This window comes from Arachis stenosperma, chromosome 9 (genome assembly GCF_014773155.1).
Source record: "Arachis stenosperma cultivar V10309 chromosome 9, arast.V10309.gnm1.PFL2, whole genome shotgun sequence".
In the NCBI taxonomy this organism is placed as follows: Eukaryota; Viridiplantae; Streptophyta; class Magnoliopsida; order Fabales; family Fabaceae; genus Arachis; species Arachis stenosperma.
The window spans coordinates 134766079-134778847 of record NC_080385.1 but is presented as its reverse complement, the minus strand read 5'-3'; the positions used below and the strand labels follow the sequence as shown (position 1 = coordinate 134778847).

The following is a 12769-nucleotide window of genomic DNA, read 5'->3' as shown; positions in this document are numbered from 1 at the left end:
TTATTGATTTATTGTTGAATGTTGATAACTTGGTAATTGGTATTGATGGATTGCTGCTGGTTTATTGTATTGCTGGATTGCTGCTGGTTTATGGTATTGCTGGATTGCTGCTGGTTTATTGTAATGTTGTGTTTCTAGCCTTGATTTATTGTATTTATTTATGTAGTTTGACGTCAATTCAAATGAGAATATGGGTGAATCCGGACTGCCGCCAGTTCCTCTTCCGAATGAATCAACAAGCATCAGATCTCCGACTGCATTGTCTCCTGTCCCAGCTCCTCATCGAAACACAAGGAAGCTTGCTAGTAGAGGCCGAGGGAAAAGGCGGGCTGTTGAAGAAGCTCCCGTTGATAACTCCTCATCGAAACTTTAGGTGCCATATTTGAATTCTATTGTCGTTAAATTTCATTAGATGAAGACTTTGGTAGCTATAGTGTATTTTGGTTTGTCGATTTCAATGTTACGACTTTGCATAATAGTATGGTAGAATTTTTTTTGATTTGATTAAAAAAACCGAACAAACCGAACCAAACCAAACCGATTTTAATTGGTTTGGTTTGGTTCGGATGATCTTGACAAAAAAACCGAACCAAACCGAACCGCACTTTAATTAGACGATCGGATCGGATGGCTTTTCCCTCAAAAACCGAACCAAACCGCACCGCGAACACCTTTATTAACAACTAATATCAAATCACATAAATCAAACCAAATTACCCTAATTACAAAAATCACACCAATTCACAGAAATCATAGGGAGGGAATTACCGGAAGGGAGAGGCTGATAACAGTGATGAAGAATGAGGAAGATGGCAAAGAAGACGGCGACGAAGACGGAACCAAGAGGAAGGCAACGCTCTTTGGAACCAGGAGGAAGGCGACGCTCTCTGGAACGCGCAAGATGGTAATGCTCTATGACGCGATGATGACCTCGATTGTGAGACAAGAGAGGAGAGAGGGAGAGATCTTGCGTGCGACGCACAGTGAGACAGATGAGAGAGATCGAGTAGAGAGAGACAGAGAGAGAGGATAGGAAGAGGAGAGAAGAAGATGAAGAATACTGAAACCTTCAGAGGCGTGAAGTGGGGGGTTTCTGAACCTAGATGAAGAACAATTTTGATTTTTTGTTTCTTTAATATGTTTAACCCAGATGAAGAACAATTTTGATTTTTGTTTTTTTAATATGTTTTTGTTTTGTTGTTTCAATTATTTTAAATTATAAAATTAGAATTAATTAAATTTTAAAATTTGATTAATTTAAAAAAGTATTTTTGTCTAATCAAATAAAAGAAGGATGTTTAAGACTTTTTATAAAATTAAATAAAAAATATATTTTTATTTTAATTTAATTAAAGGGGTGTATTAATAAAAGTGGTGATATAATATATATTTAAAAAAAATAAATACTAATGTGAAAAATAAATTCTACGTGACTTGTTATTACTTGTCCGTATTTTAAATATATTGGTACGTATGAATTTATTATCATACTGTAGCAAATACTTTTTTTTTCTTTTGGAGTTTTGAGCTGCGATTTCTGCTTCAATTGCTAGTTGTTGTTTGTTATGTAAGAAGGTAAAAATTGAGAATCAATAATTTTTTTTTTTGTGATGATTATGATTTTTGGATTACGTGGGGCTTTGCTTGAATGAGAGAAAAGGGCAGATTGTTGGGTTAGAAAAATTCGTATTTGGTGAATAATTTTGTAAAAAAATACTGGTAGAAGAATATTAAAGAGGGTTGAAAATTAAAGATGGTTAGTGGTGGAGTTAATTTTAGAATTTAACATGTTTATTAAATGAAGTTTAACAAAAATTTAATATTAGATTTTTTTGTTGAATATAATTTATTTTTTATTAGTATAAAATGTATTTAATTCTTTCGTGGTTAATTTTATTGGCATCCGAATCTTTCATTATTGAAAATGGATATGTACTCATATTATATCTAAATTTTAAAATTTAAATATTAAAAAAGAACTCCCTATTTGTATGATGAAAATTTGATAAAAAGTCCGGTGACACTCTTTCGAAAAAATCTTACGCTCCAATTTGGATCGATTCAAGCAGGTCCAAACAAACTTAACCATTTCGAAACATCCTCTATCCACCAAATATTTCTTATTCTAACTACTTTTGAACTCAAAAGAATAAGATATCTCTTGAGATAAGATGTCAAATACACATATAAAAGAGAATATCATCATTTCTCCGGTATGATCATCTTAATCCTAATATTTTACTCTTATCTTTCTTATTCTGTTCTAAGAAGTCGAAAGATCCAGTGCCGAATTGCCGATCCAAACGGGTTCCCGATTCTCACCCTCATCGGGTACAGGTAACATCCTGTACAGCACTCAAGGGAGAGTATAAATCCAAAATGGCATCACTTTTTGTACCTACCATTTTACATGCTTTTGTTAGATTAATTTATGTTTGCGGAGAGTGATAGAGCGAAAAATAGTGACGAAGCTGATCAATGACTTGTTGAACACTAAATACTACATATAAAGGAGAAACATGCTTATCATGAAATATCCCAATGTGATTCAGTGCTAATCATAATAAAGAAAAAGTTATACAAGAAAGAAAAAGAATGGTGAGGCTTCCTCGTGACAACTTATTTCTCTCCTTTATTATCCTTTCGTTTTCTTCTTTCATTGATCAAACACTGACTGTGTTTCAGTGCTATCATCAACTTAATTTATTATACTCCAAAAATTTTCAACACGAGACCAATATTTCACATTGAGCGATCAGATAGAGTGCAGCGTATGGACCCTTAGTAAAAATTTCTGTCTAAGTGTGAAAATTAATTCAATTCTTTATAATGAAGCTTCCATATCTACATTCTGTTAGAAATAATTTTAGATATAATAATCTAATAAATGATTATTACAAGATTGATAAATATATAATATCATATATAATAATGCTCAACCGAAAGACATGAAATCAATACTTTGAATCAAAGTTGATGTGTATCCTTAGAGATATAATTATTTATATATATGGAGGCTGAGTTAGTTTTGGTGATTTGTCTTGATAATATGTGGAAATTGGTCAAGATATGGTTTAGATTTTACGTATTTAATATATAATGTTCTGTAAAAACTTAAAATAGATGATCATAGAATAGATTGAAATGTTTAAAAATGTTCAATGGTTAGTACTTTTAATGATGAATATTATGTGAATTAAATATGTATTGGATGATTGTTGTTTATATTGGTAATAATATGTTAATTGATGAGTTGGTGATAAATGAGAGATTATATATATATATATATATATATATATATATATATATATATATATATTGGTAATAATATGTTAATTGATGAGTTGGTGATAAATGAGAGATTATATGCTTATATATATATATATATATATAATATTGAGTAAGTGGATGATAATTTTGTCGATGTAAAATAAAGAATTTAGGTTGAAATTGTGTAACGAAAAATTTAATAAGTTTGGAAAAAAAATAATTTCATGTCAGAATTTTTATGATTACGTGAAAAATCTAAAATTTAATCTTTGTTGAATTCTAAAAAAAATTAGCATCAAACAACAATTAAAAAAAACTTATACACAAATTTAAAATATTAAAAAAAACTTTTATTTAAAGAAACATATTAAATATATAATTATTATTCATACACCTCCTCTTATCCGTTACGTTTTATAAAAAAGTAGTTTCATAATAGTATCTAATAGAAAAGTTATTTGCATATACAAAGATTAAGCATAATATTTCATTTTAAATACACCCATGTCGTCATAAAGATAAAAAAGGATCCATAAATTTCTTATACTACATTTGTTGAAAATGCATGTTTATCATTCATTTATGTTTAGGTTAATATTAATCATAAACGAATAAACTAACTTGACATTCTCAAAGATTGAGTTAGAATGATAAAACCTATCTAAAACATTTAACAAAAATAATGTCGAATGAATTGTTATTTTGGATAATTTTATTAAATTAGCTCAATTTTTAACGGCTATCAATACGCAAATCTTTTAGAATTAGAAATAACAATTTATTTATTCGTTATTATGTGTACAAATAATGAGTGGTTTACACAAAAATGTCAAATCTAGAAACGTCTTTGAAATTAAACTTATACGGTAGAACATCTTTCTTGATCAACAGTAAATTTGCCTATGATATTGTAAACCAAAAAGAAAATTGACGAATATATAATGTTCTTTCCTTGAACGTTTATATTAGCCATAGGTATAGATGTCCTTTACAATTACCCTTTGCTATTGAAGTTTCACTATTCTCCAACCGAAATGACAATTATAACCCTAATCCATCATCTCACATATCTCACTAACTCCGTAAGGGATATTTTGTGAAAATCAAATCGATCAAACGAGAGTAGCACGTTTCACGCCAAAATAAAATTAAAGACGCAGCAGAAGCAAAGTTGGTATAAAAATATTCTCTTTATAACTGTATCTCTTTAGTTTTTCTCTTAATTCACGAAAGTAATATATGTTGTTAATTTGTTATATATGAGCTTCAAGAATACTAAAGTGTAAATTGAAGAGCATAGTTATAAGCTTTAGTGTTGGACACTCATCAGCATGTAAAAAAAAATATGCCAATTGTGAACACTAATATTCACTATATGGATCCTATAAATAATTACAAGATCCATGCATTGCATTGCCAAAAACTAAAGGGGTTAAGGACTAGCTAGGGAGCATTTGCTATTGTAGTATAGCCTTAAGCAAGATCCATCGTCACCATGGCACAAACCATTGGAGCTTCAGGTGCCACTCATCTGATCAAATCTCAGCTTCGAGGCCCCTTTGACCATGATGACTCTCAAATACTTGAAAAAGTTTACATCACCCACCTTCATGATGATAAAAGTTGTGATACTGGAAGTCTTTACAACATTGTTACCAATGTTCTTACTAAGGTAAATTATTATTCGTTAGTTACTTCCTTTAATGAATTAGTTATAACTTCGTAATTCATTTAATTTATACTATGAAGAGTTCTATAGATTACAATAGTGTAGCACTAATATTATTATTGGTTATTATGGCAGAATGGCAGAGCTGCTCCTGTGACTGGTTTTCAACAACCAGATTTTCGGACACTCAAGCTGATTTCTTGTCAGGTTAATTAATTTATTTGATGGAAGATAATTAGATTAAAAGAAAACATATATCTAACTTAAAATATAATGTATTTACAATTGCATTCAATTAAATATATAACTTTCCTCATATCAATAAGAATAACTATTTTTTATGTTAAATACGTGAATCATTGTTTAAAATAATGGATATAATTAAACGACCATACAATACATTTTACACCTTGAGTAGGTTAAAATTAAACTCTTATTTGTATATGAATAACAATACAGATGATAAAAACTCCTGGTGAAGAGAAGTATGTGCACCAAACAACAATGTGGATATTGCAGCAACTGAAGGCGTATTCATGGGACGCAAAGGCAGTAATAACTGTGGCTGCATTTGCTTTGGAGTATGGGAATCTTGTGTACCTTAAAGAGATAAATCAAAGCAGCGTGGACCAGGTTGCAAACTCACTGAAGCAACTAAACCAAGTGGAAAGCAGGAGTGTGAGTAATGAAGCTACCAAGTTGGTGAGTGTGGTTCTGGAAGCACTTCATCACGTGATAGAATGGGCAAAATGGTCTTCTAATGGCTATGACACTGAGGATGTTCCTTCTTTGTCTCGTGCATTGCAAGAGATCCCATTTATTGTCTATTGGACAATTGCTTCCCTTGTTGCCTGTACTGCCAACATTGTTGTTGCCTCGTAAGTTTTTTTTTTCCCCTTATTATTCTCCTTTTTTTAGATATATAATATCTAATATGGTTTGAATAATTTTTATAGTTAACTTAATATTTCAAAATAAATATTCATTAGTTTTGAAATTAAAGACAAAAGTTTCTCTTAACAAACATAAGATATCATGTCATCAACTATTTTTTTTTTAAATTTAAACGAATAGAAAAAGATATATAATTGATTATATCTCTCATACTAATACTAAGACAAATTAAATTTTAATATATTATCTCATATGATACTGTTTTTAGATATTTTTTTAAATAATTGAGAGTTTTAATTTTTTTTAATTATTTTGTTGAAATTGAAATATATATTATATTTTTTAAGAATAATAAAAAATAAAAATAAAGTTCTTAATTTAAAAATTAAGAAGATAATTAAGAAAATAATTAAAAAATAAGTTAGAATTCTGATAACTTTTTCATTCCAAAAATAGTGCAGTTATGCAATATAACAATGTATCTTTTTAAGAGAGATAGTATTATTACATTTGTATACATTATCAAAATTGAATTAATGTAGAGTTAGATAACTGCAATTGGACATTTTGTTTCAGGGACTATGCATTGTCAAAATTCACAGAAAAGCTTTATTCATTTGATGAAAGTCTGAATCGACATCTGACATCGAGCCGGGAGGAAATTGGTGCAGTCCTTAACTAACTAATACTTTGATGTATAACGAACTATTAGAACATTTATTAATTTGGGACTAATAATAAGTAATGATATATCGACTTGCTACATGTTGCAGCTGCCCTTGATGATTACCAGAGGCGTTGGAAGAGATTTTACAATCCTAAAGATGTCGTGGAACTCTTGAAGCTTCTCGTCCACCGCACTGGAACGCCGCTTCCACAATTATTTGATGGCACCACCAAAACCAAATTCGTAAGCACCACTAATTAACTCCCACCCGCACTAAACCATTTATATGCTTCGTTATTATTTTGAGAAAATACCATTTCTTTCTCTACCAAATGTTAAAATGACACTCTTCTCCTTTTTATTTATAAAATGTATATTCCCTTCTCTTATAACTTTTAAAAAATCTCATTTTTAATCTATTTTAAATTGTGTTAACTAATGTTAACTACTTTATCTATTTTTCAAAAAAAAATTATTTTTTATAAAAATACCCTTTAACAAAAATTTTATTTTTTTATCATTAAATTTTACTTACCAAATAAATACCTTTTAATAAATTATTTTAGTAAGCAAAAAAATTATTAACAAAAATTTTGGTAAAATCATAATTTAATAATTAAAAAATTATTGAAGAATATTTTAAAAAAAATAATTTAATTATTAATTTTTTTAAAAATATTTTAGTAAAAATACAATTTAATTAATAAAAAAATAATTTATTAAAAGATATTTTGGTAAGCAAAATTTAATGATAAAAAAATAAAATTTTTGCTAAAAGATATTTTTGTAAAAAAATAATTTATTTTTTTTAAAAAATAGATAAAGTTAACATTAGTTAAAGACAAAATTTAAAATGGATTAAAGAAGAGATTTTTTAAAAGTTATAAAAAAAAAAATATATATTTTATAAATAAAAAGGAGAGAAGCGTCATTTTAATATCTCGTAAGAAGGGAAATGAGATTTTTTCTATTATTTTCCCTTTGTTTCTTATCTCTGATTGTGTTTATATAAAGTAGAAAAAAACTTAAGAAACCAGTAATGATACACTAGTTAAATTTAATGGCGTAATGTCAAATATTGCTTCTCTCTCTTTCAATTGCAAAAATATTAAATGAGTTGAAAAGGTTTCAATAAATAGAGAATACAAAAGAAGAAAAATAATAGGAAAAAAGTAGTTTAAGAAATTTTTAAATGTACCTAATCGTATATTTTTTATTTCATTTTATTAATTACAATATATTTTTTATTTTTATGATTATAAATTTTATTCTCTTTTTTATAAATACTTAAAGGACATAGTAAATATATAAATTAATTAATGAATTGTTAAAATCTAAAAATAATAATTAATTTAATATAATAAAATAAAATAAAAATAATATTAATTATAAACATAAAAATATATAATTATTTAATTATAATTGAACCAGTAAATTTAATGCATGTGTGATCTAAGGATTAAATTAATAATTAAATGATTCAATAATGTAATATAAAAATATTATTCATACACCATAATTATTAATTACTAAAATTAATCACTAATATATTTATATATAAATATATGTATGATTTAATTTATTTTTGATATGTATTTATATTCTAACATATATTTTATACTGTTAGTAGTCAATTTTAGTGATTGATTTTAATATATTTAGTACAATCGAATCCAATAATATAACCGATTTAATTATTGTCGGTATTGATAACTATGATCTTGGGTGGGGCGCAAAGAAACATAAGTACATATTAACTAATCATTATGTCTTCATTCACACAGGATATTGATATCTTGAGGGGTAACAATGTGCTACTATTTATTTCAAGTTTGGACAAGATTGAAGATGAGATTCAGCTTTTGAATTCTCTGTATCTTAGACTGGAATCGCATCCAAATGATGTAGTAAAAACCTTTAGGAAAGGTGATTTCAAGATTTTATGGGTCCCAATTGTGAGAGAGTGGGACGATGTGCTCAACAATAAATTCACCCGCCTGAAAAACCATAACATCAAATGGTATGCATTGGAACAATCCACCACCTTAGCAGATGCTGGCTTAATTAGAGAGAGATTGAATTACCGGGGAAAACCTATTGTCACGGTGTTTGATTCTTCTGGTCACATACTTAATGAAGATGCAATGGACTTGATCTTTCAATGGGGGATTGATGCATTCCCATTCAGGAAAGAAGATGGTGATGAACTTGTTAAGAAATGGAAGTGGTTCTGGGATGTTACAAGGAAAGTCAACCTTGGAATTCAGGTAATAGCTCATATTGATTATTTAAGAGAAATTTGTAATTTATCATTTTCGACTATGTCTTGTCTGTTCGATATATACTATATAGTAATTTATATACTTCTATATGATAATTTTTTTAGATAACTACGTAGTTTTATCATATAATGCTTTTTATTTAATGAGCTGTCTTAAATATATAATTATTTATGTATTTTTATCTCAACAAATTTTATGTTAAATAATTTTCAAAATAATAATCATGTTACATGTATATATAATCAACAACTAAATTAATTATTTATCTATTTATATAAAATATATGTTAAAATATAAAATAAATATTAAAAATAAATAAAACAACATAAATAATTTATATATAGAATATCTGATAGCTTATTTGATAACTATTTAGTATGCGCATAGTATTTTTGTTAAATAAATTTTAAGTAATAAATTGTATTTTTTTATGTTAGTTTATATCCATGAACATACATCGGTATTATCTAGTTAAATTGGATTAAATAATAGAGACATGTATAATTACTAAATAGGTGTGCATTACATGTGATTTAATTTTAGGAGGTGAAAGGGGACAGGTATATTTTCATCTATGGTGGTGGTGATAGCAAGTGGATGAATAACTTCACATTTGCATTGGATAAGTTGAGAAAGCACGAAACTATCACAGGCATAGATGCTATAATAGAGCACTACCAATTGGGAAAGACAGATCCAAAGGTGGTTCCTCGTTTTTGGATTGAAATAGAAAGCAAGAAACTGAAGAAGCACGAGGGTGCCTTAGATTGTGAGATACAAAGGATAGTGAAGAGCTTGCTCTGCCTCAAACAAGATCCACAAGGATGGGTTATTCTCACCAAAGGGTATAATGTGAAGGTTTTGGGTCATGGCGAACCCATGTATAAAACTGTGGAGGAGTTTGACAAGTGGCAAGACAAAGTGCTTCAAAAAGAAGGATTTGACATTGCTTTCAAAGAGTACTATGATATTAAGCTCAAAGAGTTTGAAGCTCTTCAGCCATGTTCGGTTGTCAATGTTGATGACTATAATGCAAATGTCATAGCTACCATAACATGCCCAAATCCCACTTGTGGTCGGGTCATGGAGGTCACTTCTGTTAATTACAAGTGTTGCCACCGTGATGCTTCAGCTTAGTGTGACTGCCAAGATCTGAATCTTCAAATTCCTCTATGAGTTTGATATTGGACAAATTAAAACTTTATATATGGTTATTGTAATTTTCTATTTAGTTTCTATGTTTGTGTTTAAGTTGAGACAAGATGAGTGTTTGGTGCCATACAATAACTTGACGTACCCCTTTTGGAGAATGGGTAGAAAATAAGTAACGGCTTAGCTTTATCTTGTTTGTTATTATTGAATTGAATAAAATTAGCATTATTATATATTTCTGTTTTAATAAATAAAGCGTGCAACTAATACTTCTTTGTTATATATGCTTTTTTTTTTTTTAAGATAACTTTCATTGATAAAATATACAAAAATTACTCGAGTCTTTAGTATTAAAAAAAGTGAGATTTTTCCCAAAAAAAAAAGAGAGACATAAAGAAACCAATACCATATTCCTAAATTTTGGTGAGAGCTAATCTTCCTAAATACTATATATGCTTTTTGTTGCTTTGGTCTTCTTGGTGATTTATTCTTCGTTACTTTTCAATATTCTGGTTCTCCTTGCTATTCGCATTTTGTTGATTAAAATTTTAAATCAACTTGCATGGACTAGAATCTTCATGAAATATGGTTAAAGAATTGAAGAAGAAAAGTTTGAGTTGAAAACAATAATCATTAATTTACTAGAAGATGTTGGAAATTTGGAGAATAACCAAGAACATTCAAAAGAGTAGTATAACTACAACATTCTACAACATTGAAGAAATTCAAAATCAAATTGAATTGAAATTGGAGGACAAGCAATCTAAATTAGAAGATTGTGGAAACTACATGAATGCAAATTGAAGGAAGATTCATGAAGACAACTCATAGCATGGTAGTCATTACAAAATTGATTTTTGATTCACAAATTATTATTTTAGTAGGAAGCATTGCCTATATAAAGGCACATATGCCTTGTGTATTGTATATGTGTGTCCATAACGAAATGTGTATGTTTTGAAATGTAAAAATTCTCTCCCTTGTTTTATGAGTGTTAGTGAGTTTGAGAGATGAAAAATATGATAGCATCATTTATATGAGTGAGTGATCCTAGGGCCAAGTAAGTTATGGGTATTTTACTTACATTTGGTATCAGAGCTGGTTAATCCAGCGCCTGGTGTTTGAGAGTTTGCGAGGTGTGGGAGAGTTCTCACATAGTTGTTGATTCATAGAGTCGGTATGGCAAACACTTTCAATATTGTGTGGTCCGGTCCCAAGTTAGATGGAAAACTTGATTATAGTTATTGGGAGACTTTGATGTCTACCCATTTGAAGGCCCAGAACTTGTGGAATTTCATTGAACCGGGTTTGCAAGAAGGAGCAGATGCTGCCCAACAAAGGAGAGATCAATTGGCGCTATCTCAAATTCATCAAGGAGTAGATTATACGGTGTTTGGCAAAATAGCAAATGCCAAAAGTGCACAGGAAGCATGGAACACGTTGAAGCTGTCATACAAAGGCGTAGATAAAGCTCAGAAAGCAAAGCTACAGTCTTTAAGAAGAGAATATGAAAGGTACGAGATGTCGAGCTCAGAAACTATTGAGCAATATTTTACTCGTGTTACAAATCTTGTCAATAAGATGAGAGTCTATGGAGAAGATATGCCCGATAGCAAAGTAGTGGAGAAAATTCTTCGCACCATGCCGATGAAGTATGACCATGTGGTGACTACGATACTAGAGTCCCACGATATGGATACTATGACGATTGCAGAGTTGCAAGGAACTATGGAAAGCCACATCAGTAGAATACTAGAGAAGTCAGAAAAATCAACTGAGGAAGTCCTGAAAAGCCGAGTGAATTTCAACAACGTTGCAGAACAGTAGAGGCAGAGGAAGTTTTAGAGGTAGAGGTCGTGGCAATTACAACCAAGAAAGTTACAACAATTTTACACCACTTAATCAAGGAAGAGGTGGAACGAATTTCAGGCCTGTCAACCGAGGAAAAGGTCGAGGCAATTTTTATCAAGAAAGAACCAATTTCAACTGTTTACATTGTGGAAAGTATGGACACAAAGCAGCAGATTGCAGATTCAAAGTGATGAATAATAATCAAGCACACGTTGCAGAAAATCAGCATCAAAATACTAATGATAATCCGGGTACTCAAACTTTATTTTTTACAAGTAATTCATGTGCTGAAGATGAAAATATATGGTACTTGGATAATGCTTGCAGTAATCATATGTCTGGTAGAAAGGAGTTATTTTCTTCATTAGATGATTCAGTTAAACTATTATTGAAGTTTGGTAATAGTACAAAGATCCCTATTGAAGGAAAAGGGCACATACCAATCAGATTGAAAGATGGTTCTCTGAGTTATATTTCTGATGTTTTCTATGCTCCTGAACTTGATTACAATTTACTGAGTATGGGGCAATTATCTGAGAAGGGATATAAGATGATAACTTATCATGGATATTGGACTGTATTTGACAAGAATGGAAGGTTCATTGATAAAGCAAAGATAACTTCAAACAGAATGTTTCCGTTAAAAATTCAACATGTTAATCCCTCTTGCATGAGTTCTGTGATACTTGATGATAACTGGTTGTGGCATATGCGGTTTGGGCACTTTCATTTTTCTGGCCTAAACTACCTGTCAAGAAAAGGACTTGTTTCTGGTCTACCACGGATTCATATTTCCAATTGTATTTGTGAGATTTGTCAACTGGGAAAGAAGCACAGAGATCCATTCCCTACAGGAAAGTCTTGGAGAGCTAGAAGATTACTTGAAATTGTGCATTCAGATCTTTGTTCTGTAGAAGTTCCAAGTAATGGTGGTAGCAGGTACTTTATCACTTTTATTGATGATTTTAGTAGATATACATGGGT

At 29.7% G+C, this 12769-nt stretch overlaps 2 protein-coding genes across 2 annotated transcripts; both read left to right on the top strand.

Annotated features, from left to right (window-relative positions):
• The first annotated feature begins 4704 nt into the window (after window positions 1-4704).
• Window positions 4705-10214, top strand: LOC130950572 (protein SIEVE ELEMENT OCCLUSION B-like). Its single transcript, XM_057879104.1, has 7 exons — window positions 4705-4942; window positions 5075-5146; window positions 5399-5817; window positions 6410-6498; window positions 6607-6743; window positions 8285-8767; window positions 9326-10214. Exons 1-7 carry the CDS (start codon window positions 4766-4768, stop codon window positions 9917-9919), a joined length of 1971 nt encoding a protein of 656 aa, XP_057735087.1. The 5' UTR covers window positions 4705-4765; the 3' UTR covers window positions 9920-10214.
• Window positions 10215-11113: 899 nt separating this feature from the next.
• On the top strand, window positions 11114-11761 carry LOC130949953 (uncharacterized). The gene has a single exon (XM_057878542.1). It carries the CDS (start codon window positions 11114-11116, stop codon window positions 11759-11761), a length of 648 nt encoding a protein of 215 aa, XP_057734525.1.
• Window positions 11762-12769: the final 1008 nt, after the last annotated feature.